Raw genomic sequence first — 27154 nt, forward strand, 5'->3', positions numbered from 1 at the left:
TTTGAAAAAATAATTACTTTTATATTCATTACAAGCAAATTCTCTGTCTTCGGCGCTATGAATAAGGCTGTAGACAAGTTCTTAGAGGTGAAAAAGGCAACTTGTAACACAATCTCCGAACTGTCAGATTCACTACTGATAAAATATTATTTTTGTCACTTCAAACTTTATTCCTAAGTAACTATATTAAAAATATGATAATTACAAAATATAATATTGCAAGTCAGAAGCTATTTTACCACAGTTTCCTATCCAAAATAGACTTAAATTAACAGAGGAGAAGTTATTACTGGTACTCAAAGACCACATAACACTTTTAGAATACTAGGTTACACATAGTCTTAACTCAGGAAAGCACTTAAATCCATTCTTATTTTCAGGAAGAGGGGAAGTCTTCCTGACTTAGGGCCTCTAAATCAAAGGCATGACATACCGCATAGATACTACTTGGGCATACAGTAAAGATTTGACTGGTTCGTTTCACAGATGCTTGAACTCCATAGCAAGTCTTATTCCAATATCTATTAAAAACAAGCCAGTTCGACTGAAAGTGCAATTCTCCTTTAAAAGCCAAGTTGTCCCTAGTTTCATATATCATTCTTGCAGCAAAACAGTTACAAGTTGAAACAGAAACATGATGACAGTACCCCACACTTTTTGGTAATTCAGAAAGTCCACACAAAATATTAGCACTCACCAAAAATAATATTCTGGTTCATATAATTCTGAAAATGTTCTACTGATTCTGAAATGTTTCTGACATTTCTCATTATGAAATACATAGGCAGAGCAGCAGCTCTGCAATTTTAAAATACCCTCACTCATTTCTACAAGCTATGAATTCAATGCTAATACCACTGATATTTTAACGTCAATATTATTTGCTAGCACATGGAACTCATGGATAAAGAATTATAAAACAGAAAACTCAAGTGCTTTTTGGATTTGACTAGTTAACCAAAAATTCTGAGATTTAAAAGCTGTTCTAGGTCACGGCCTTTCTCAGGACTGTATTTCCCTCCCCCAGGATCTCTTTAATTTGCATCCAATCAAATTATAAAAAACACAGGCAATAAAGCATCTGACACTTCCCTTGGGAGACCCTTCCATAGCCAACAAGTTGTTGTTTTTCCCCAAGTTGAATTTTAATGTAATTTCAACCCATTGCCCATTCTCATGGAAGCAATGAGAAAGAGTCCCTAGGGAAGGCAACGGGGCGGGGGGGGCACGGGGAGGATCAAACAATTGCTAAACTACACTGAAAAAGTGTATAGAGGCAGTTCAGCTGTGAAGTGTGTTGATGAAAGGGGAACCATGAAGGCAAGGATAACTTAAGTCACAAAAACAGCTTCCCAGCTATCTCTTCTCCATCAGCATAGAAGAATCACAGATGCACGTGGATGGCCTCTAAGAAAAAAAATCAGCACGAAAAAAAAGCTTATCTTTTCATAAATACACCTTTGGGAAAAGAACCAAAGGTCCCTTAGAACTGCTTAACTTCCTGCTTCCCAGAGTAGGAAGAAAAGCTCTTTGAAAGTTATTGCAGTCTTGAAAAGATATCAGCCATGGTGTCTTCCCAGCTCTTCTCACAAACGAAACTGCCATATTACTTGGCACCACCATCATTTAACAGAAACATTGTACCACCTATTACCAGATGGCCCAGAGAACATCCCAAGAAAGATGTTGCCACATGAGATATCATAAAACAGCTGATTTAGTCTATAAGGATTTTTCTTCTTTCACAATTTAATAAATAGTATCTTGCTGCTTATTTAACGAACCCTACAGCTAAATAATATATTTACTTTTTTTTATTCTTTCACCTTCTCCATTGCTAGCAGGATATGGTGAAAAGACAGTTTAGTGAATTAGTTTAGGATGTGTATGCAGACAGCTATTTTGAAAACATTATAAACACAAAACATTATAAACACAAAACTCCTGGAAGATATCATATAAAAAAAGACAAGAGAAGAGTCCTCACTAGGGCCAGCCATAGAAGCAAACATTTCTCATCTAAAATAGATATACATTTCGTAATGTAACAGCCCAAGTCAATATTTAAAGAAAAATAATAGGGACCTTCCAGGAAATATCTATGCTGTCAACAGAGAGACTCCCAAGTAACATCAGAGGGAGGTGGATGCAAATTTAATCTCTGTCTTTCTTCAGAATCTCAGAACCAAACAACAACAACAAAAAAAGGTATGGCAATAGCCAGTAACAGCTATACACTAAAGGCCCAATTCATTTAGAAAAGAAAACATAAATAATTTGTTAATCAATAGATGATGACAAAACGAGCTTGAAGAGATTTCATGTGTCCTCATCAGCAACTTCCTTTCGGCGCTGGGCCCGGAAATGACGTTCAATATTTATTGTCACTTCCCGCTGTAAATTTCGGCTGTTATTTTTTCCAGCTGTTCTGATCCAAGGGTGCTGAAGTACTTGGCGTGCTGTGTAGCGCTTCTGGGGATCCACTATCAACAGCCTGGTTATGAGGTCTTTTGCTGCTATTGTGAAAGAAAGAAAAGGAGAAGAGGGAAAGGAACAGTGATGTGATGATGCTGACAGTTATACATACACAAAATGTCCTTCTTATTTTTTATTAGTTTTACCCTAGAGACTTTTGTGACTATACCCAGAAGATATTCTAACAACTGGATTTAGAACTAGTGACAAGAGATGTTAAATCTCCAGCATATCTTTTCCTGATATCATTCTCCCCTTCCTAAAGGGAGGAAAAAGTGAAAGGAATTTAATCTTGAAAGCATGCTAAAAGCATAAGGCTAAGTGTTCAGATTCATAGGAAATAGCATTGGCTATCTCACCCTACAAGGAGCATAAAAGTCGTAGATCACTGTTAAGCATGTTCTTTAAAAGAATGTATACGGAGAGAGGGTTTTTAGGGTTTCTGATTTTGAAGAGTTCACAAAAGACACTGTACTAGCCCGTGAGAAGGAAAAAAACCTACCACCCTATTGATCTCAATAGAAAATCCACACTGTGTTCTGCAGAGCAAGGGTTTCATTCTCAGTTTTGGACGTCTGTGTAGCATACTTCTTTACAATCTACCATAACCCTGGAGATTGTTTTGGTACCTTTTTCTACAGGGACAATTCACATAAGCAAGGTGAGGAAAACCCTTGCTCTTGCTTCAGAACGGGAGCAATCCACTAAATCAGTCAGACCCAATATGCTGACTCGCAGCCTTCGATACCACCAGAGGACTAAATTCACATTTAAAGCAAACACAGAATCGCCCAAAAGAGACCTGTGAGACACTCTCAACTTCATTGAGCTCACTGTCCTGAACAAAAGGGAGTTCTTCCCACCCTAAGGAAGAAGTCCGTCACTTCTCAGATCTGCTATATATGCTGAACCTTACCTGCAGAAATATTGTCCCAGTATGGGGAAAGGAACTCGTAGTGACCCAGCTGTATGATCTGAAACAGTTCTTCTTGATCACGGTCCTGACTGCGAAAAGGGGGAAATCCGCAGAGCAGAATGTAAAGGATCACACCAGCTGCCCACATATCTACTTCGAGCCCGTAGCCTAAGGAAGAAAAGACAAACCAAAAGTCCTCTTTCAGAAAGACAACTTACAACTGGTAGGGAGCTGTTTCCTTTTCATTCTGTTTTCCAAGGAACACAGCTCTGCTCAGTTTCTCAGAGAGAAGAGGTCAGCAGAAGAATAAGTGGCTGGTACACCACACTTACAAGCTGAACTGCTCTGCCTGGTAATAACCACAGCTCTCACAAGTGCCTCTCTTCAACATGTTTCACAAACACTGTCTCACAAGGCCAGTGTCAATTGCAGCCTAATCAAGAAAACACAGCGTGTTTTTCTAAAATAGTCCTCCTCAGATTCCCTTCAAAAAAGCACTAAGAAATTGCCAAGTTTCCATTGAAATTGGATATAACTGGAGACGTGCAACCCAGCTCCACAGAACCCAGAAATAGTTATACTTGAGTCATCAACAAAACTGACTCCTTTCCAGGTCTGAATCTTTTTGGCTACGAAATCTCCAAAATTTCTTCTCAGGCAAAACACGTTTTGGCCTGTTACTTCAGTTTAACATATATGTTCACAATGTTTCTGCATCATTAGGGGCCTTGGAAAGCCATTTGGGTTATGGTCATCAAATGGGGCTGACCACCCTCAGGTTGCAACATGAACTCTTGCTCATTTCCCCACACCAGCCATGACTATCTATGATATTTTTGGTTTGGCTGCTTGGAAATCATTGTTATATTACCATAGACATTAATAATGCAAACATGACTGATGTCATGCTTCTGTTTGTCAAAAGCTAAAAGGTTTCATTTCCTCTCACAGATTACGCTGCTAGCCAACCTCCTACCCTGCAAAGACGTATCAGGAGGTTGAAATGTTCTGGAATATTTCCATGATCAGAAAGTTCAGAGTAATTGTATGATTCACAACAAATTATGAATATATATGCTCACCTTTCTCAGCAAGTATTTCAGGGGCAACATACGTTGGTGTCCCACACACAGTAAATATGGGTTTCGTAACCTGCTTTGCAAGGCCAAAATCTGCTAGTTTCAGTGTAGTAGATTTATCTGCATTATGCTGAACCTACATGCAATGAAAAATACATATATTTAGTCCAGGTGCATTTTAAGACAGCAAAAGATAAAGGAAGTAGTTAATAATAAACAGTAAGACATTCTAATAATAGCACCTTCAAGTGAAGCAACATCAAATGGAAACAGTATTTTGATAAACAGTATTCAGAAAGTGGTTTTCCCCCCCCATATATTAAGAGGGTACATATAATTAAGAGGACAAGCAATAATGGGAAAAGAAACCTTTGCTTTACAAACTCTGGCACACTGTAATTTCCAAGAAATTAAAAGGAGGAAGACAAAAAATAACCAAGAGTCAATTAAATGCTATTATTTCCTCTTGGGAAAGTAAACTTTTCCTTCCCCCTGGGAAAGCAAAGAAGAATGCTGTGGGTATCTGTCCGCTTAAATGCGGTATTCCCAAGCAAGCTACTGACTTTACAGCGTCACTTGAAAAATATCTCCATCATACTGGTCTAACACAAAAAAAAACCCAAAACACAAAAACCCCCCCAACAAACCAAGGCTTTACTTTCTTTGCAAATTGCTCTGTTACCCTATCTGCTGCCACGCAAATAATAAATGAGTCACAGTCATCACACAGTAAGAGTTGGAGAAATGGAACCCTGCAGAACATCCTTCTAAATGGGTCTTTTCAGCAGTTCCCATCTCCTGCATCCACCTGGAAAGTAATCAAAACACTTCTCCCCATTCTAATTTTGTATGCATGAGTCTTTAGCATTAATTTCTAATGCAGTTAATGAAACATTATTTTAAGAAACAAAATATGTCAGTGACATAGTTGGATAGAGTACATCCTCAGCAAGTTTGCAGACAACACCAAGCTGGGGGGTGCAGCTGACATGCCTGAAGGACGAGATGCCATTCAGAGGGACCTGGACAAGCTCGAGAAGCAGGCCTGTGTGAACCTCATGAGGACAAGTGCAAGGTCCTCCACCTGGGTCAGGGCAACCCCCAGCATCAATACAGGTTGGGGGATGAAGGGATTGAGAGCAGCCCTGTGCAGAGGGACTCGGGGATACTGCTGGATGAAACAGTGGACATGACCTGGCAATGTGCACTTGCAGCCCAGAAAGCCAACCTTATCCTGGGCTGCATCAAGGGAGGTGTGGCCAGCAGGTCAGGGGAGGTGATGCTGCCCCTCTGCTCCGCTCTGGTGAGACCCCACCTGCAGCACTGAGTCTGGTGGTGGAGTCCTCAGAACAGGAAAGAGAGACATGGACCTGTTGGAGCGAGTCCAGAGGAGAGCCACAAAGATGATCAGAGGGATGGGACACCTCTCCTATGAGGAAAGGCTGAGAGACTTGGGATCGTTTAGCCTGGAGAAGGCTCCAGGGAAACCATACCATGGCCTTTCAGCACTTGAAGGGGGCTTATAAGAAAGATGGGGACAGCCTTTTAGTAGGGCCTGTTGTGACAGGACAAGATGTAATGGCTTTAAATTAAAGGAGGGTGGATTCAGACTAGATATAAGGCAGAATTTTTTTACGATAACGGTGGTGAAACACCAGAACAGGTTGCCCAGAGATGTGGTAGATCCCCCGTCCTTGGAAACATTCAAGGTCAGGTTGGACAGGGCTCTGAGCAACCTGATCTAGTTGAAGATGCTCACTGCAGGGGGCTTGGACTAGATGACCTTTAAAGGTCTCTTCCAACCCAAACCATTCTATGATTCTGTATTAAAAGGCCAAGTCATGAAGAATGTAGCAATATAATTAAACACATGAGTATTCATAACACTGGTGACTGATATTCAAATATCCTTTAAGAGATAAAAAGCGTTATGAATTTGCTTTAAATGAAAAATGGTCTGTCTCTGGGACTACGAGGAACAGATCAGCAGCTAAAATGTCTACAAGAAAGCCAAGGAAATCTTCACCCTGCTTTTGAATGGACAAAGTGGAGTATAATGCAACAGGTATATGCCGTGCATACTCATACGTTGCTATCCGACAGTGCTTTAGAAAGCCAAAAATTCAAGCTAGTCTCTATTACAAGACAACTAAGGGCACAGATGGGACAAAATTTCCTCCTATATTACAGGTGACTAATCCCCGTTTATCATCTTTCTAGTAACTGTAAGCACTCATGCAGTTTCCATTAAGCAAAAAGTCCGGGGTTTTGTCTCTCTTTTCTTTTTTTTTTAAAGAAAAAAGTATTACTTTATAATACATTACAGCCTGCTAATCCATTTTTATCTTCTTTATAGAAAATATAAGCACTCTTCTAGTTGTGATGAACCAAAACATTTTAGGTCTTTCTCTGGTTTTCTAAGAAAAAAATATTTTTCCTTATGAAACTTAGTTTACTACAATCATGTAGTCAAAACTTCTGCAGGAGAAAGCTAAAATGGCACAGCCATTTTCTCTGTTACACTAGTCGGCTTCATGATGGTGGGTTTTTTTGCCACAATGCACTGTGGACACAACAAGCTAACAAAAATGAAAAATAAATTACAAAGGTAACAGTTACTTCCTAGAGCAGCATGTATCCACAGGATTTATAATCTAACAATAGGGGTCAGTGGTAGAAAGCTACAAAGCCTCACACTTGAAATGCTCAATTTTATATGCACTATGAAAATATAAACCTGAATTTATTTTCCTATCGTATAAATAAAACTTTTAAGATGATATAAGAAAATGGAATTTCAACTAATACCCTGCATGCTACTGTATTCAGATAAATAACACTTAAACGTTTATATACATTTTTAGAAACCAGCAGTGGGGGTGGGGAGGGTGGAGAACACACTGCTCTTACTCCCAATCCTAAAATCAGCAGGAAATGTCTTGCTTTGTAAAAACACAGTGTTACACTTTTTCTTTTATCAGGACGCCAGACTCCTTATCTCTCACCACAGCACAAGGTGGCAACACTGCATCATCTGTTCTTCCAGGACAAACCCACTGAGCTTTCATTTTATTTAACAACTGAACAGGTAGGAACAGCATGCACCGTAGATATATTTTCACAGCTTTGTGACAATCATTTCAAAGACAGCATGTAACCTGTCAGCCCGCCTGAAAACCTCAACCCAGAACTCCTCAGCATCTTCACTAACACTCTGCTCAAAATAACTCAAAGTCAGCTCAGGCAGAGTAAGCATTCCCTTCATCCCCAACTTTGTACTCTCCAGTCTACCTTTCCATCACCTGGCATCACACTGAGCATGCAAATAAGCTTCACAGTAGAAACAAAAGCTTCTCAGGTTGCTTTTATTCCTTCCTGAGGCCACGGCTACTTACTCACAGCAGCATCACAGAAATGAACAACCTGCTCAAGAAAAATCTAGCCTCTGACATCTGCAGTATGCGCTCTGTAAAATGGTGAGAATAAAGCACATACGGTAACATTAAATGAACGTACTAGCCTTACAGTGACGCCTAAAAGACAGCTATTACTCTTTCTGCATTCAACACTACAAAGAATGGTTCCAAAAGTCCATTTAAGAGTGTTGCCTTGTCTTACATGCCTGTAGAGTTAATGAGATAAGAAAGACCTGTATTCAGTACACTTTCTATAGACGGTCAGTTTAGGTCATACAACTGCACTTACGTACTTCAACTGCAAGGGAAGCCAGTATCTGGTACTCTTGGACTAATGCAGACAGAATTGCTCGCTACCCTCTCAAATACAGATGCCAGAGCAGGATATTAGAATACTATCTGAGGATTTCTAGCTATCCCAGCCATACATCCAGAAAATTATAATACACTAATACAAAGCCAAGTTCACCGTCAAAGAAGGGATAAATTGATATCGTCCTTTTTGCCTGTCTGTTGATGACTCCCGCTACTTCATGCACTTGTTTCTTTTCATATCTACCTTGTGAAATCTATCAGGGTGTTTAAGATTATGATTTATAGATTAATATCTCTGTATGCACATATATGTGGTAGCACAGGTTCTTCTTCTAGACATCATGAAAGCAAGCTACCCCATGTCATGTTTTGTATATTTGAAACAGATAGAGCTGAAGAAAAAGCACTGCTTACGTGTTTTAAGTTTCAGACATCCCTGCTAGCTAGAAGATTCTCTATGAAAAACCTTACAGAAAATTCCCTATGTAGGATTATCATACTGAAAGCTCTTGACAGGTAACTGGTTAAACAGGATTTTAATTCAAATACACTCAGAAATCTCAGACAGTGCTTTGTGTACATGTAAATAGTATCACAAAAGCAAAGTTAAAGGACAGAAAGGCACTCAAAGTGCTCATGAAAACTTGACCGAAAGAGAAGAGAAAAAAGGAAAAGAGCTCAAATGAATAAAAAGCTATAACACTTATTTAGGAAGCTGAGTGTTGAACAATAACCACATTAGTAGGTTTGGGAAGCATAAAAAAAGATAAGCATACCATCACAAATACAATCCTTCCTCCTAAGGGGGACAAGGAGGTGACCTTGTGTCTTCCACAGCTATAGCCTGGAAGAACACCACATTTTGAAATTAATTTCTCATGCACAGGTCAAGAAAAGCCAGCAACTGCAGAATTAAACAGCCCCTTAGCTAAAGCCCTTGGCCATAAAATTCTGCTCCTTCAGCATTAAAAAACTGACTAGCTTCCTTTGTAGGACCAAACACACCACATTGCTCATCCTTGGTAGCAAAGGTTTTCCTGCTGAACACCTAGCCCTAAATGAGGTGATTCTGTTAGCAGATGGGAGGGAGTCAGAGCAGCTGTCTTCATACCAGCTGTCAAACAGATTTTGTTTTTGTAGCGCAAGTCACCACCCTTCTGCCTCACAGTTACGCTGCAAAGAGTCTCATCCTTGTGAGCAGACACAGTAGTGAAAGAGAGAGAGGGAAAACCAAAAAACAATGATGGTGGACTGTTACAGAAGTTTATAAGTAGGGAACAGTGCCATAAGAGGAACAGTAGTGCAGTGAACTAATAATTAAATCAAGTTTCCAACTCCCTCCTGTGTCAATAATTTTGCAATTCACTAGACATCAAAGTGTACTTCCACCTTTTCCTCTGTAGGGACAGAAAGGGGTTTCCTTCTTTCTCCAGCTGCTTGTTTTCGTGAAGATTATGGAAATATTTTCTTCCCCGCTTTGCTGCTGCTCTGTCAACTCCAATGAAACTTAGCCAGTATGTTCAGAAGTCATTAGGAACAGGACAAAGCAGGTTTACAGGAGACAAATGCATTTCCTTAGTAAAATAGACCAAAGATCTTTTCCCTTCCATTTCCCATTTGCTCTAAAGGGTTACAGAAAAACTGTTGACAAGAAAAAGGACAAGATCCACCTAACTAAAAGAAGACCCCAAAGTAGGACAAACAAGTCGACAACCTAAAAGCAGATATCTGTTTCTGTCCTCTGTGTACCAAGAAAGTCTAGGGAGAATAATTCAGACTTAAACATCCGTAGTCTAGGAATGTGAAGCGAGAGGTATACCACAATCAAGGACATCCCTGCAGGATCTTGCAGCACCGCGCTTCCTCTACAGAAGGCTGCCTCCAGCCCCTGAGCCACCAACAGCAGGTGAACCCATGAAATTTGATTCAATACCGTTTGTTACTGTTCAGTACTGGCTGACATCAAGACTAGTGGCAGTCTTCTTCGTGCTCTGCTGCTACTGCTCCAGTCCCTGAGGAGTCAGAGGCAGCATGTTAAAAAGTAAGAAAAGCCAGAATCTTGCTCAAATGGCCTGTATTTATAGGGATGCTTATACGATAGTATGTGGGCTATCCAACTACCCAACATGTCAACATATCAAGAGCTTACAAACTCATTTGGCTTGTTGACCAGACTAACTTTTCAAAAGGATGCCTCATGTAAATGATACCTAATATAGGTGTTCACAGCCAAGGAGCAGCAAAGTGAAACTGGAACAGGTACAAGTTTCTTTCCCACAGTGTTTGAGTAACACTTGTTCTTGTATGAGAAAATACCTACAGGCTGGGGGCCAGTCTGTCCCTGGAAAGTATTTTCTGACTGTCAGAATGGGCAATGTGATTATTTCAGTGCTACGTAACTTCGCCACTGCCCAGCAATCTGTTTTGCAGTGCTGTGAGCTAAATGTGAAAACAACCATAACAGACCTGTATCTTGCCTCTCTTGGTTTATCTTCATCACTGTGATGATTACATATTATAGAGGGAAATGGAGCATCTGGTCTCAGGTGTTCCACATGCACTGGTTTGTTTTTAGCAAACAGGAAAGACAGAGCTTGGTTCATAATGGAAAATTAGCTTCTGGGAAAAGCCCTGCAGTTTTAAGTGAAGTTTTTTTCTAATGGCAGAATGAGTCATGAAGGCTGGGCCTACAAGCCTACTTATTCCTGCAAACCAGGCACTTGCACTCGCCATCTTTTATTTACACACAGACCACATACCAAGGATTGTCATCAGACTAAGCAGGATGCATAGCAAGACCTAGTATAGATGATAGTGGTTAGTCAAAAAGTTTGGGAGCAAACCACTCAGGGCCAGCTTTGTTCAACCTCTGCATGTCCTACAGGCTACACTGCTGCTTTTCTCCAGAAATTCACACTGATGTCTTCCCAAAAGTAATTCCCTTAAAGAACTGAATGGCACATAGGACTAAATCATTCATTATATTTTTTTCTGGCTAACTATGATCTTTCACCAGCAGATCAAATCAGATTTCTTAGAGACTGGCAAATATTTGGTTTCTATCTATCAGGAAACTTGGAACACTAGTACAAGAGTGTGATACACGATTAGCAAGGGAGAATTGCCTACTGTTAGTGTTCTACAATGGGTGTCTTGTCAAGTATCAATACTGCAGACGTTTCTATGAATATCACACATGTGAGTAAGTCTATTGACTTCAGCACTGGATGCAAAGAATGTAGCCTCAGAAATGTGATGGAAAAAAGAACCTTCCTCTTTGGCATGAAGTTAGTATTTGAGCTGACTTTAGTGCTGTATTTCACCAAAACACTCAGATTTTACTGTCAGATTATTTCAATCAACTGCATCATACTTCTGCTCCCAAGAAAATAAATTGTCACAAGATAGAAATCGCTACAGTAGAGGACTAGCACAGCATTCTGCAAGATGTGTGACTGCAGTGGACAAAAATTCCACCAAATAAATAAGCTAAATTAGCAATTTTAATAAATTTTGGTCTGCAAGGAAGACGCCTTACGATTCAGTGCATGCCTCATACAAAAAAAATCATCTTTGCATACCTAAAAGTCAGATATTAAGTAACAGGCCTGATTTTCAAAAAAAATACAAATGTTCACTACCGGTGAAAGCCAGGTCATTTTTATCTGAATTTCTATCTGCAAGCACTGCTATCTGCAATGCACAGCAGTTCTACATGAAGTAAACTGATGGTAATTTCACTTCAAAATTGTATCCATTTTTCCAAGCAGTCCTGCCACAGCACATTATCTCTGCATAGTATTTGCTTAAAAATATTCAAAGATCCATAGCTAAAAGGAAAATAAATTCAGCTCCTGCAAACATGTAATTTGTTTGTCAATACTTACCAAAAGATTCTCTGGTTTGAGGTCCCTGTGGACAATGTTCTTACTGTGAATATAAACCAGTGCTTCACACAGGTCAGTGATCATGACAGCAGCATCATGCTCTGTGAACTTCACACTTTCTATGATTGCATCAAATAAGTCTCCTCCCGGGACATACTCTAGGATTAGGTAGATCTCAGCTTCTGTCTCATAGACTTCAATTAAGCTTACTATATTAGGATGAGAGAGACTCCTAATAATCAGAATTTCACTTTCCATCATGTCCTCTTTCCCCTTCAGCTTGGATTTATCAACAATTTTCATGGCATAGATCTGATTGGAGTCACAGTGGCGACATTCTTTCACCACTGCAAAGTTCCCATCCCCAATAGTTCTGCCGATCTCATAGTGTTTTTCCACATCAGTTCTGGTTTTAATGGCATGCCTCCGGCTTGTGTTTTCCAATCCCTGAGCCTTGTTTTCTTCTTTATTCAGTCTGCGGTCCCCTGTTTTTTCTCGCCGTGTCATGTCACTCTCTCTACGTATGATATTTCCCTCTCTTCTGGCACCCTCCTCTTTAGCTCTTTGTCCCTCTCTGCCATCCCTATGTGTTTTAGATGGTTTCTCAGCATCCCTCGGAGTATCTTTCTTTAGCCAACCACTTTGGCTCATTACACAGCTACTTCCATTCTCTTCCTTCACTTCACAAGTTAGCTGCAGCCCTTCTACAGCATTCTTCTTGATTTTTACTACTTCCTTCCCGTGGTTTTCATGTTTCTCCACACCCCTTTCCTTCTCAAGGCTCCTTTTTTGCTTCTCTAGCCCTTCGTTAACATTCCTATGTAGGGGCTTCCATGTCCTCCTACAGCCATTATCTTTCCAAACAACTTCCTCACCTTCCAGACAAGTTTCTGAAGATTTTCGGCAATTCCTGATTTTTGCATTTCTTTCTACGTGGTACCTCTGACATGCACCTGCATTCAGGTCTCTGTTTTCAAATGAGGCCTCAGCCCGCCTTTCCCTTTGTAACCTTTGTCTGGCCTGCCTTTCCTGTTCACACTTCTCACACCTCACCACCTCTTCTGAACTGTCTTCTAATCCCTCCTCAGGGCTCCTCTCGCGGTCAAGGTACCTTTCGCTTTCTCGGGCTTTTCTAGAAGGCTTCACTCCTTGCTCACCACCCCAGCTCTCTCTAGTCCACTTTTTTTTTATTCTCATTTTTTCCTCTTGCTTTGTCTTGGCTTGACTTTTTCCTTCACGCCCAGCTACCAGTTTGGGCGACATAGCATCGCTGCAGTTCTTGGTAATTTCTGTCTCATCAAAGCCACTGTCCACTTTCGAAGCCTTGTCATATAGCCTGCTCTTCAGTTTTTGGGACTGCTCCTCGTTCTGCTGAATGGCAGCACTGGCAGCATAAGGATTATCAGGATAAAGTTCTTGTAATACTACTTCCAGGTTCTTCAAAGTCAGGGGCTCCCTACCCATAGCTATGAATGCATCACCTTCCCTGAAGAAGTCCGAAACACTTCGGATTTCTCTACCTCTCAAATTGTAAAGCTTTCTCACACGGTCATTCTTCCAGCGTGGAAATCCCAGAGCTTCTGAAATGTCAGCCATCAGCTGTTCAAAGGTCTGGACTGATCTCCTGTTGAGAAGCAAGGTTATTCTTCTCAGTGTGTGTCCACCAGGTTTCACCACCGTAATAATCCTTGGCTTCACGGGACTGTGCTCTGAATGTATCGTGTGAAAACCATTATGGGGATTAAAAAATGGGGACCTATGACTGCTTTCACTCAAACACGGTTTTCCATAGTTTCCATGACCAACAGGAGGGCAAGACCCTTGAAGTTTCCTCTCTTTTACTTTTGAGCTTGCATTGTGGGACGAATGGCCAAAGAAGCCTCGGCGTCCTAAAGCAAATAAAGAGCAGGCATATTATTCAGTTTGCATCATCAGATCTTTCGAGTAATAGTTTTCTACATATCTGTGTTTGTGACCTCAAGAGTAAGAGTAGGAGCACTCAATGCTTATAAAGGACTTTAACTGCCAGTAAGGAGTAACTACATATATGTGCAACTACAAAAGTTTTCAAGTTTGTGAGAAAATGTAAATGCACTCGGTGCTATTAAAAAAACCAGTAATATTGGAAACAAATAGATCCTTCTCCTAAATCCTCCTATGTTCCAGAAATCCTCAAAAAAGCGGGGTTACTTGCACCAGGATTGCATCCAGATTGTTTAGCATTCTCTTATGACTCTGCCTACCATGAACTCACTTGATTCCCTTCTGAACCCAATTACAATTTTGGCCTCTGTAAACCCTGTGGCAACAAGTTCCACAATTACATTGCACGAAGTAAAAGAAACTAATTACTTCTGTCTTAAAATTGCTACCAGACAGCTATGTGTGTGCAACTTTATATTCTTATTAATCTCCTCTTCACTTTCCCTGGACCGTTCATTCTAGATTTCTACAACAAAATAACTAAATGATATTATTCCTAAAAAGCATTACTTCTGCTATAATTTTACCGCAAATTTTAATTACATTTAATAGTAATGTGATTTATTTTTTCCCTCAAAGAAAAGCCATCTTATTTTGTTTGATAATTGGAGTCCTGGTTTTCCAATATTTTGGTTTGACGTTTTTATTCTAAAAACTATGTCAAATCACACTGAGTCCTGACTGTCTTCTAGGGACATTAACAATTTTCCCTCTCATATTTCACCTTCGAACATCAACCAAAAAGAATACCACCATTCTTTACATGTAATTCTGAAAAGGAAGAACTGAAAAGAGAACACATGGCTATGGGCAAACCAAGTGATAATATAATTCACTGTCTATGAACACAACAATAAGCTAAGAATAAAAACACCTCCTTAAACTTCTCTGATTTCTTGTACTTAGTAAGATTAAAACTTCATTACAATGCAATTCTTTTCAGCCCCAAGTAATAAGCTTTCAGAATGAGATCAGATCACAGAGTGCTTCCAACTCCATTTAATAGTCCTGCAGTTCAGCTGAGAACAAACATTAGTATGTATAAACTAACAGGACCAAGCCAAAAGAAAGCACTCAGAATGCTTAGTGAACCATTACAAGGAAATTCCCATACACAAATGACTTATCTTCCAGAGAATCCCACCCATTTTCATACATTACTGTGATTACAGTGTCACAGTGCAGTGGGCAAATCCACAAAAGACAATGTGCGTGCATGAGCGTTCCTCTTGGTGCTAGGGTTATCTACATTTTGGTTTTCAACAGCTGAAAAGGCATTTTCAGTATTTCAAGCTATGTATTTTTATGTGTCCTTTTCATCAAGGCACAACAGAGTGGAGAGGAAATACGCCTCCTCACCTAGAACAACAAACAAAAGAAAAAACTACAAGTGCTGCCGCACTCGCTCTGCCTCAAAACCAGCATCTCTGAAAGGCCAGGAGTTGAGTCAGGAAAGCACATGAGACACTGCTGCTGACCTCCGCTCTGCTGGTGACTTTGATGTACAATGATGGACACTTCTCAGTTGCAATACTTCCACCAGCTAAGCGCTGCGTGCCCCCCAGCACGTCCCTTAACTCTTGGCTCCATTTTCTTCCTCTGCCAAATGAGACACATACTACTTCTCCAAATATATATTACAAAGAAGCGCAGCCGCCCCCCCAGCACATCCCTTAACTCTTGGCTCCATTTTCTTCCTCTGCCAAATGAGACAGATACTTCTTCTCCAAATAAATATTACAAAGAAGCACAGCCGCCAGCACACTGATTGAAGATGTAAGCATTATATAAGAGCTACGTGTGACTAATGCTTGGTGGTTGTACAAGTTATTTCTGTATTCATTCTGCTTTTTGAGGATGATCTCTTGTTATCAAAAGATGACTACATATGTGTTAGTGATTTTTCAGCAATCAGGTATTTACATTCCACCTAGAACAAAGCCTACTCTGAATGGGGGAGAATAAAAAAAAATCAAAAAAAATCTGATGTAATAATAATTCTCTGAAATCTAAATCAACTCCAGAACATGTTGGTTACCAGGAACTGCTGAAGCTCTGCATTTAATCAACATTTCCAGATTCTTGCGTACCCACTGTCATCAAAGCATTATCTTGCTTATGGGAACAGTGTGTGACATTGTTACTGCTTATAATCTTGGTACAATATAAAAACAATGTGGCACTAATAACAACTTTTCTCGCAGATTATGTTTCTCTCAGCTATGCTGCCATTATCACACCTTTCTATAAACCATTCATTTTAAGTGCCTTGGCTGCACTGGTGATTGTTTCAATTACCCAAATATCAATTATGTTTCCTTTCTTCACTAAATCGGCTGGCTTTAAACAGAAATAACAAGTTTATTTTTTAATTCTATAACTAACAGAATAAGAGCATTTTATGTAATTGCTAAGAACAACCCAGGAATGGGGTTTTGTGCTTTTTAAACTGGCTGAATCGCTAGCCAAAAACAGTTTGACACAAGCCACATGTAAGAATTTAATACTTTTAGGAACAAGAATAATGCTGCATGATTTTCTAAGATGAAAAAGGAAGTCACATGAATGCTTAAATCAATGCATAAAGGAATTAATTTCCCAATGTTTTCTGAGAAAAGGGAAATTGTCAAATTTTGTCAAAGGGCTGGTCACAATGACTATATATTACATAAAATAAAAAATTAAATTAAATTGGCTGTTACAGCTATTTCAGTCATAATTCCTGTTATTTTCCAGTTATGCTATATTTATTTGAACTGATACACATGAAGCTAGTCTCAATCTGTCACGAAAGTGCACACAAAGCAGTAACAAGCATTTCTAGAAAGCCTTCAAAGGTCACACACATATACAAATCCTACAGCTACAATTTATATTGCTTCCAAATCTTGTTTCCATATTTATATACAAGTGGGAGAGGAATGAAGAGGGAGGTGGTATCAGAAACACACTTCAGTGTGTCTGAGCACTGGCAAATTATACATCAGAGAATAAAATGCATCTTTTTCTTTTACTGTCTTACTGAGAGCTAATCGTTATCAAAAACACATATTTCTTCTAAATGTTAATATGGATGGATGCATGCATCTGTCTTTTTTTATCCATATACACATCTATCTATATATGCTCATGTATCACCAAGTATCAATATACAGGATGATGCAAAAGATTAAGGAAGCAGAAAATTGTAGAGGTGGCAGAATTGTACTCCAATCAATCCATCTATATCTTAATCCAATTAATCAATCTATATCTTAAGGAATTGCTTGGCCACACCCCTTACAACGGCAGAGTAACAGGGTTTGCCAGAGGTCAACCTATTCTTGCAATTAAAAATGTGCTGCTGCCATTTGTCCTTCAAAACTTATCCCTTCCTTTAACCAGTCTATAAGGTTTTGTTCATTAATTAAAATATTGCCATTCATCTTGCATCCTCTCTTGGCTCTCCTCCTTGAGCTCAGAGTTTCAGTAATTAACTGAATAGTTTACCCAGCAGCTAATTCTGCTATCAAGTCACAGGTTGCAGTGAAATTAAATTTTTACAAGGAGTATTACAACACAATTTAAAACAGAAGGCAACACTGAAATAGGATCTAGTTATGGCATTTCTTCCTGTGAATAAGATGGTGTTATTTAAGCCCTGCAATTTCTTCAGAGGGCCTTGGATCAATAGGAAAGCCTCCACTTACAAAAGCAACGGTGAAAATTCACTGAAACATTAGCAGCATTCTTCATGCAAGCGAAGTTGCACATGACAGAAACTATGTATCTGGTAGTCTTTTTGATATATTGGTCCCAACACAGGATAAACAAAACACTGTTTCAAATAGGAAGAGAAAGAACTGCACTAAAAATGTCCAGTTTTTCCCTTACCCCCTAGCAATGCCTGCTGAGGGCATGCAAAACAAAGACCATAGGGGAAAAAAATTAAGCTTAATTGGAACCCAAACCATTTAATTCATGTCAAAGTATCAAGTATCTTAAGAGTACTTGAGGGTGAACAATGCCTCTGGCCTCTAACTCGGAGCTGCCAAGCATGTAGTTCACACGGGTTACTGGTGTGCATCAGCAGCTGGCTCGGGGATGGAGCTGAGCCCTCCGGAGGCAGGCCATCTTGATCTCCTCTGCTTGTAAATGATTAAATTTTGCAACTTTCATGGCTAGCGCACACCATTAGTGCCCAAGACTGAGGTAGCTGCACGACAAGTCTCAATGTACTAAATTAGTTACACGGAAACAAAATATGATCACGGGCATCCTTTTACACCAAGTAAATTTTACATGAGCATTATTTACAGCCCTGCTGTTGGAAACACTGCTGGTGACTTTTTCTCTCAAGAGCCACAGCTGTAGCACCCTCTCTTTCCTTCCCTCCCGCTCATCCTTGCCTCCTTGCCACGCTTTACAGGATTTCAGTGCAGAGATTTTGAGTCAGGACTGGTGATGATTTCAGCAACAACAAAAAGGTAGTCACACTCTGTCAGTTTTGTCCAGATAAAATCCTCAGTAGAAAAAGAAACTCACATTTCACAAGGAATGGATTGAGACAGTGTCAAACGTGGCAGGACAGTCCCTGCTAGTTCCAGCCTGAGCAAGCTCCAAAGGCTCACACAGCTCAGAGGTGAACCCTGAGGACCCCAGTGTGATTCAAGCCAAGTCTGAAAAATGTTTTTTTCCCCCATAACAGCTATGTTAGAAACTGCTAGAGGAGACTCAAGCACCAGAACTGAGAAGACAGCTTGTCTCTCTGTCCTCTTGGCAATCCCACGGTGCTCCTCTGTGTAGGAGCTGTTTGATTCGGCCAAGAGCAGACAGAGCAGGTCACAAAGGAAAGGAACCTCTGGAAACGGGGCATTCAGAGGTATTGTACAAGCTATTTTGGTGGGAGGTCAGTGTCTGGTTGCTTTCAAAAACCCCATCAGCTATCAGGCCAAGACAGTAATGTTACTATGAAAAGTGGAAGCTGAGCAGTTGAATCAAAAGTTTGGGACTGTAGTAAAGGTGGCTGGGCTTCTCACACGGAGATGGAGAGTCAATAAGGAAAACCCAGAAGACCGGAAATGGCCTGTCAGAAGGGAGACTGGAAGAAAACATGGAGCATGGGGACTTTGGCACCAAAGAAAACTAAGACTATAGACAAACATGTACAGAGACAGACAAACAGGACTAGGGAGAAGGGGTCACTGTCCTCCCATGCGTTCTGGAAGACAACTGGCCCAGAAAAGAGACAGGACTAGACGTTTCTTCTAAAACAGGGTACGGCAAAAGGATTAAAAACAGTAGTTGGTTGGGGAAACGCCAAGGAGACACAATGCAGTATGAGCTGGGAGGGGGAGCTGGAACTTGCAGGGAGAGAAGATGAAGGGTGGGAGTAGGAGAGGGAACTGAAAGGGTCATTGCTTTTCTGGTATCACTGTCCAGAAGCCAGCCAGCATGTAGCAGGGCCAGACACTGAAACTGAAAAAGGAAACCTAGTGAAGAACTGGACTGGAAGGATATGAGAAACAAAGTTATAAAAGGAACTGTGACAGACTGCAGGGAATGGAGCAAATAGGGCCACAGTTAGAGTCAGTTCCTATGAACTCTGATATTGGCTGATAGCAATTTCTATGAACTTTGCTGACACAGTGGAAGCTGACAGAGACTGTAATAAGAAGCAGTAAAACGTGAAGGTGAGAATAAGTAAGAGTGGGTCAGGAAGTCAGGCTGGATGCTGAACTTCAGCAAAAGGACAGGATTGGGAGCCAACAACAGAACTGTCCTCACATGATCTGCTCCTTTCAGCTCTTCATAAAGAACATCTACCTGCTTTTGTTGTCACTTACCATATTAGTTCACCTTGACTTTTCTTTTTTAAAAACCAGGAAAACCTACATGCACACAAACAGGTGACTACATGAAGAGAGCATTAGCAAGGTCATCATTAAGACAGGACAAAATCAAGACTTCAGTATAACTTGAATTCACTTCCTCCTTGCAAACAAAATAGTTTAGAAGTGCCTCCAGTTTTTCCTATGTCTACTCCAGGGTACAGTGGACCCTTTTTTACAGATAAACTGGAATCAGGACTGTGCCATGTGAATAGTGAAAGAATACAGGAAGAATCGTTTCTCTGCGTAAGGCAGTGAGTGCACAACCCCAAAGAACTGAATTTTCTCTCAGCCAATTCCATAGAGTTTAAAGGCAATCAACTTAATCTAGATTTCTCGGAGGGGATTACGTTCTGGTGGCCAAAACAATATCCTGAGACCTGATCTGCAAACCTGCTCAGTGCTCAAGCTGCAAGAAAATATAGTGGAAAAGGTACTTCAGACACAAGGCAAGATAACACAACACATAGATAACACTAAATTGTCCCAAAATTTAGGACCTGGGCATCTCAAGCTGCATTCTTCCCCAAAGTAAAGTACTTTTGACTGGTTTTTGCACCTTGACTCCCACTGAATGCAGTCCATGCCATCTCTTTACAGGCATCACAGCGATGCTAATCTATGTTTGTTGCTGTAGCAATAACCATGACAGAGAAGCCCACAAGTTAATAAGCCTGTATTAACAGCAGGGTTCAAAAAGCATGCAGTGAAAGGCACAAACAGCCAGGGTAAACAGTAAGTAGATGCTCATTAAGTAAGCTTTGTCCATCATATGGACTGATGGAGCCAGAGACCCTGGGGGGGGGAAGCAGCATCTGATAGTGTAATTAATGTTTATATCTTAATGCACAGGAACATGGGTTGGGGGGATAGCACTGCTAATCAATAGTCATAAAGGCTTGACTTTGTAACCTGAAAAATGTTACATTATAAGTACCTGGCCTTGTAGAAGTTGTGGTTTTTTTAATACATTGAACAAATCTTACATGTTCAGAATATATTTGATGGTAAGGCAGTTATAAAAGACACTATGCAATAAAATATTACTGTAAATAATAAGGTATTAGAACCACGGTTTACTAAACCAAATAAAATATGCACAATCTAAGTGTTTTTAGAAGACTGAAGTGTACTTTATCCAATTACATAAAAAAAATAACTCATCATGATATTTGCACAAATTCTTATCTTCATTAGCCACTGGTGCATAAGGAAAACAAAACCATGTTCAATATTACAAATACCATTTATTACCTGGAATCTTTCAGGAACAGTTTTTTAAAAAAGGGAATCAGTTTGATTTCTGTGTTATTTCTGCTACCCTAATGGACATCTTCAGTCATACTCAGGTCAGGACATCCATGTCTGATTTGCACTAGTGTAATGGAGATCAGTTGCTGACCCAGTCTAACCCAATTTGCAGAAAATTAAAAATCACTCAGCAGCTCAGGCAGCACCCTTAAATTCACCAAAGATAAACTAATTCAGGCTCATTGACAAAAAAAAAAGAAAAAAACCCCAACAACAGAATAGCATCTGTATCTCACAAATATAAAGTTTTAGCCCTGAAAGATCGTATAAAATTAGTATGTTGGGATTCCAAGTTCATTATCTTTCACAATTTCACATGAAGCACGCTTAAATTCACATGTAATATTATTTTTCCTTTAACTGCCAGCCCTGCAAACTCAGCTATGTGTCAAGTTGGGTTCCTTCTGTTCCACACGTCACTAACAGAACTACAGTTTCTCCTCGCCAGATATGTCTGGTCCCATTAAATGAGTGCCAAAGTGTCAGCTGTGAGGAAAGAAAATGTCCTTAATGGCTCCTCTGAGAGTGCAAGAGTATGGGAGATGCACACCTTTGGACCTACTCCCTGCCCTCATAAGGGCAGGCAAGATGACTTCAAAACTTTGCATCATACACCATATCTTCAACATATCTGCTTTTTCTTTTAAGAATAAAAACTTTTTCTTTTAAGAATAAGCATCCATTATGTCATACAAACTGGAAAGTAGAGATCTCCAAATCTTTCAGTCCCATAAACACCATTCTTACGGAGGAAGGGACTCTACTCCCGTCTCCCTGCCCCTTTCTCTCACTCCCTTTTCACTGCCAGTTTTGGAACATAGACCTCTGAGTTTTTGGGAAATGCTAGACGGTAAAGACTACCAGAGCAGCCAAAAAGCATGAAAATGCTGCAGCAAAGGAGTTCCTAAGATGGGAAGGGCTGTCTGGAGGGACACCCTTGGTGGAAAACCTTGCAGCTGGCTGGACTTCAGCAGGGAGCGGGAGACTGAGCAATGGCAACATTGGATCTCTCACTATGGCTAGACAGGCTCTAGATTTTTCCATTCTGAAAATTGATGGTGCCTCTGTGTCTCCCCCAGCCCCACTGCGCGTGCCACCCCGCAGTGAAATGCATGTAGGAGGCTCAGCATGCAGCAACACGTGACCGTATTTACTGTTTGAGAACCATGAGAGATAGATGACATTTAGCAGCCACCTTTCCTTCTTTCTCCTCAAAGAAGATAAACTCAAGGGGTTCCTTGCCTTATTTGTTTTTTTCTCCTCCTTCCCCTTTCTCCTTTGCTAATGTTGAGCGCTCTTTTGCAGCTTTCCCTGGCCCTTCCCAGCCCAGCTCCCTGCAGGATGGAGCAGCAAGGTCCAGGACAGCCTGGCTTGCTCTCTCAGTGTTACACTCCCTTTCCAACCTGGCAACAGTGGTTGCCCAAAAATTACCTTCCCAGGTGTTCACTTCCTTCTCCTGCAGGCTCACAGTCACCCCACCGTACAGTTTAAGATTTTCTAAATCAAGCCATTTGTAATTAAAAAATAAAATATTTACAGCAAACACAGATGGCTATTGCCATGTGTTAGTGTTAAACTGCACTGAATCACCCCAGAGCAGCAGATGAAAGTAAAAGATTTCATGTAGTCTGTTAATGAGTCACAAGTACCATGATTTTTACTTTTTTTTTTTTTTTTTTTTTAGAGCAGAACCCCACTTTTATTATCTTCTTTCTGACATTTTAAGGGTAGCAAATCAAAAAGCAAGCATAAAGCCCTTTAAAGAAGTATACAGATGCATACTCTGTAAAGACTAAGTGAAACGTAAGACTGCACGTGAAATGAATCAGTGCCTTTGGAGGTGTGAGGATCAGTTTAAGTTGTTATCCTGCATAAAACCAAAAAAAGAATATTATGAAACTACTCATTTACTTCATTTCTTTCAAAGATGACAGGCAGTGTGTTTTACTGGGAACAGCCATGGCTGCTTTCTGCAGTTTGACAGCTTTAGGGTCTGCCCCAGTAACCAAAAGAAGTGAGGTCTGCAGTGCGAGGACCTTCCATCAAGAATGTTTCAGGAGAGGGACAGAACCGACAGAGGGAAACAAAAACATCTTACACAACTGTGATATTTGCCAGGATCCATCTGGCAAAGCCCTTCATGTGTTTCTCAAGGCTCACTGTACAGGGAGTTTCACTTTCATGTTGACGCTTCTGACTCCTGAACTACCATATATTTCAAATTAATTATTCAGTTTCACCACAAAGTAAGCTTTCACTGCTTTTTAATCCTACTAGCCAACGTTGCCTCAGTCAAAGGAGCAGGATTTTGTTTCTTCTTGTGGGAGATTTTATTTGCATAGCTTCCTAAATCTCAACTTGATGACTAATCAGTTGCAACTGAGCAAACCCAATGAAAATAAAGAGAGTTTGCAGAGGTGTCACTGTGGGTTTGATTAGGCTTCCAGATACTTTATTACCAATAATCTTATTGTATAACTAAAGGAAAGACCCAGCCAGAGCCTGATTCTCTATCTGGTTTGCAAAAGGGTTGATTACCTCAAAGTTTTCTTTGGAACTTAGTATGTTTAAGAGAGGTTAACTTGCATATCAATGTAGAATTTCCAACCCCGTTATCACAGAACCACTTTTCAGCAGAGGCTCATCTATTACAAAGTCATCAATGCAAAATAAAATGGGCTTCTCAGGGAAAACTCTAAGCAAACTAGACCTAAGAGCATGATGACAAGCAGAAAGATCAGGATTTTCACACCACCAGACATTTGTCAGCATTTCCATTAGCTACATTACTTGGGATGACAAGAAAACTAAAAAGTTGGAGTACATACACAGGCTAGCAATACTGATTGAGTGGGAGGTGGTGTTTTCAGAACGATTACTGAGTGCTTCTTCTAAGAATATGACATAAATAATTGTTTTGCATTCCTACAATAATTAGACTGAGTAAACTATACTAGCAACAGAGGGAAGATGGTAGATGTGCCAGACTTTCATTTGCAGTGAAGGCAAACTACTGCTAGGCAAGATAAACAATTTGCAAGCATTACCAAAACTCCAATTTATATTAGAACCTATCGAAGTAGTAGCTCCACCTTCTTTTTTCATTGTTTCCAATATGTGGTGAATATTCCAAAGGGACAGACCCCATACCCTGAAAATGAGAAAAACTTAGAAAATAGTATATGGTTAAGAAGTGTTACATTCACCTCATTAAACTACTACATTTTCAGCTCTGATCCAAGTTGCACCGAAGCCAATTAAAAGATTCACATTATCTTCAGTGAGATCTGGATCAGATCTGAGTCTGCTAAAGTCACCATAATGTTTTCGTGCTAATTATAAGAAAGTCTATATAATGCTGATTTCAAATATCGTTGAATGTTCAGAAATCACCAGGTCAAAGGAAAAGACAAAAAGCAGTGACAGGAACCAACTCAATTAGCCCTAGAGCTGTTGGAAGAGACAGGAGGACCATCGGCTTCCCCAATTTCTACGAAACTATAGATGTTTCTGCAGAAAACAAACTAAGCTAAGTAATCTTAGAAATGGGGAAATGAATCCCACACAACTTCCCTTAGTCACCACATGCTGAAAGTCCTGTAGATGCCAAAATTGTGAAGCTCCGCAGAACAAGACTAGAAAAAGCAGCAGTGCAGACAGATACAAAGCATATAGTGACACCACCAGATAAAGATACATTCCAAACTCAAGTTACCATGCCCAAGGTAATTAACTTGAGTATTAAAAAAAACAACAATAAAGACAAGGTAACTTTAGCACAGCTCAAATTCAGAGGCTTGAACAGCTGCCAATATCTTGAATTAAAACCAAGTTATCTTTGCTGACAGTTTAAGTCCAATTAACTAATTCAGGTTAATGAATCACAGATGGAGATTTACCAAGAAGCTAGCTCTTAGCTGATGTGTTCCCACAAAAATTTTCATGGAAAGAGTCATGCCATTTCAGGGAGATCCATGCCCATTACACTATAAGAAAGAAACTCTGCAGGATCAGTTTTATCCAGACAGCCACAGGATGGCTTCCTGAAATATAAAATGCAGCCACCTCTTGAGAAAACCACGACAGAGTTGCTGTAATAACAGCACTTCTACTACATAAAGTTGCAGTAATAGGTTTTGTAAGCTTGGTTCACTTGCTGACTGTTTTGGGACTCTGCCGGTTTTCAACATTTCTAAGAGTCACAACTGCCTTCAGACCGTACAAAAAATACAAGAAGCATCAAAAGGAAAAAGGGAGGGGGGGCTAAAGCAAAAGGAGACAAGGGGGTGGGAAGGCAGATTTGCATGCAAACATGCGTATAACATACATTTTCATTTCTACGTAAAGCTAGTAGCAAAACCATGCAGGATGAACAATCAGGTTTGGTGCTGAACTCTTAGATTATCCCCCTCCCTAAACACAGGCTGCAATCTAAACACTCAGAGGAAGAAGCCAGAATATTACTAGGGGTTGGTCGGTTTGTTTGTTTAAAAGGAAACCTATTCAGTGCAGCAAAAGTTTCAGTTTATGAGGTTCTGTCCGAAACGTGAAAATTGTTCCATTAGCTCATATCAGTGTCCCATCCAGTCCTGCTAACATTGTGTACTGAATGTTCCCTGAGGAAGGCAGAAGATAACGCTGCACAGTGAAAAGTGATGGAACAGTTTTCCTATAAATATCTGTTCTGTAATTCAATAGGAGAAAACTTAACCAATATAACTACAGAAGTCAGGGGATACGAGGGCACAACCGGCATTCTTCCCCAGAGGTTTGGCTACCGCATGTCAGAGCATCCCCACCTGACACAAACAGCCCTTGCCACCCTTTGTGCCTGCACCTGTAATCCACTTAGCTCCACCTGCAGGGAAAATTCACCACCCTTAACTACGCTTTAACACACAGCTGTGCAACAGCTTAAAATCTTTCCATGGCCCCCTGAGCAGCCCACGAGCGCTCACTCCACACAAACCGGGCTCACACCGTCTATGGAGAGTGCAAGTTACTTGTAATCTTCAATCTTTTTATTGCAGTATAGCCGACACTGTGCGTGCCTTTCAAAGCAGTAACACAGTGACTTCGCGCTCAGGGCTTCGAGGCTTGCCGCTGTACCTCGGCCGGCTGCTGGGGTGGTCTCCCGGCCTGGGAAGGAAGCGCAGACCGCCCGGCCCCCCGGCCCCCTGCGGGAAGCCACAGGGACTGGCTCTCCACCTGGTAGCAGCCTTTCGCTCCGCTACCCAAGGGCTGGGCCACTTCGTTAGTTTCCGCTACGAGGGAAGGGGATGGGGAAGGGGAGCTTCGCTTTAGTCGAAATTACAAGTAACTGAAGGAGCACGGTGGAATGACCACTCCAAATTCACACCTTCGGAGACCTCCTTTTTTTTAAAAGCCTTCCCTCCTTCCCAAAGCCCTCGCCTCAACCCCACCGCCGAGCGGGAATCGCCCCTTCCCCCTCGAGCCCCCGCTTCAAGCCCCAACGCCACCGAAAGCTCCCCCAGCTCGCCGCGACCCCACAGGCGCGCAAGGACCCGCGGAGGAAGTTTGGCCGCCGCCTCACGCCCCCCGCAGCCCGCCCCGATCCTCCCAGCGTGACCCGCCGCAAGGCGCGCTGCCGGGCCGGGGGCCGGCGATGTGCCCCGGGAGGGCCGAGGGAAGGGGGCACTCACCCGCGCAGTGGCCGTAGGGGCAGCAGGAGCCCGCCGCGGGCTGGAGCGGGGGCGGCGCGGCGGCCGGCATGGCTCAGCTCGGCAGGGCGGCTCGGCTGGGCCGGAGCTGGGGCCGGAGCTGGGGCCGGGGGCTGCGCGCACCGCACCGTGCCCCGCCGCACGCCCGGTCCCTCCGCGCCGCCTCCCGGCTGCCGGGGCAGTGAGAGGGAGGGGAGCCGGCGGGGAGGCGGCGCCGCGTA

General features: G+C 41.2%; 1 protein-coding gene across 2 annotated transcripts; it reads right to left on the reverse strand.

Annotated features, from left to right (window-relative positions):
• DCLK3 (doublecortin like kinase 3) lies at nt 1-27154 on the reverse strand. Of its 2 annotated transcripts, none has more exons than XM_056337711.1 (5): nt 26916-27154; nt 12089-13977; nt 4474-4606; nt 3392-3559; nt 1-2513 (listed from the first exon to the last, which is right to left on the reverse strand). In XM_056337711.1, the coding sequence occupies exons 1-5, from the start codon at nt 26983-26985 to the stop codon at nt 2320-2322; spliced, it is 2454 nt and encodes an 817-aa protein (XP_056193686.1). In that variant the 5' UTR covers nt 26986-27154; the 3' UTR covers nt 1-2319. The 2 variants fall into 2 exon arrangements, with proteins under 2 accessions (XP_056193686.1, XP_056193685.1); XM_056337710.1 differs by having other exon boundaries at nt 1-2516; nt 26916-27128.

The sequence above is a fragment of the Falco biarmicus genome, chromosome 4, assembly GCF_023638135.1.
Source record: "Falco biarmicus isolate bFalBia1 chromosome 4, bFalBia1.pri, whole genome shotgun sequence".
Lineage (NCBI taxonomy): Eukaryota > Metazoa > Chordata > Aves > Falconiformes > Falconidae > Falco > Falco biarmicus.

Coding starts and splice junctions, on each gene's coding strand:
- DCLK3 (XM_056337710.1), bottom strand. CDS start 26,985: ATGCCGGCCGCCGCGCCGCCCCCGCTCCAGCCCGCGGCGGGCTCCTGC. Junction 3,560..4,473: donor TGAAATACTTGCTGAGAAAG/GTGAGCATATAT, acceptor TTTCTTCCTTAG/GCTACGGGCTCGAAGTAGAT. Junction 2,517..3,391: donor CTGGGACAATATTTCTGCAG/GTAAGGTTCAGC, acceptor CTTTCACAATAG/CAGCAAAAGACCTCATAACC.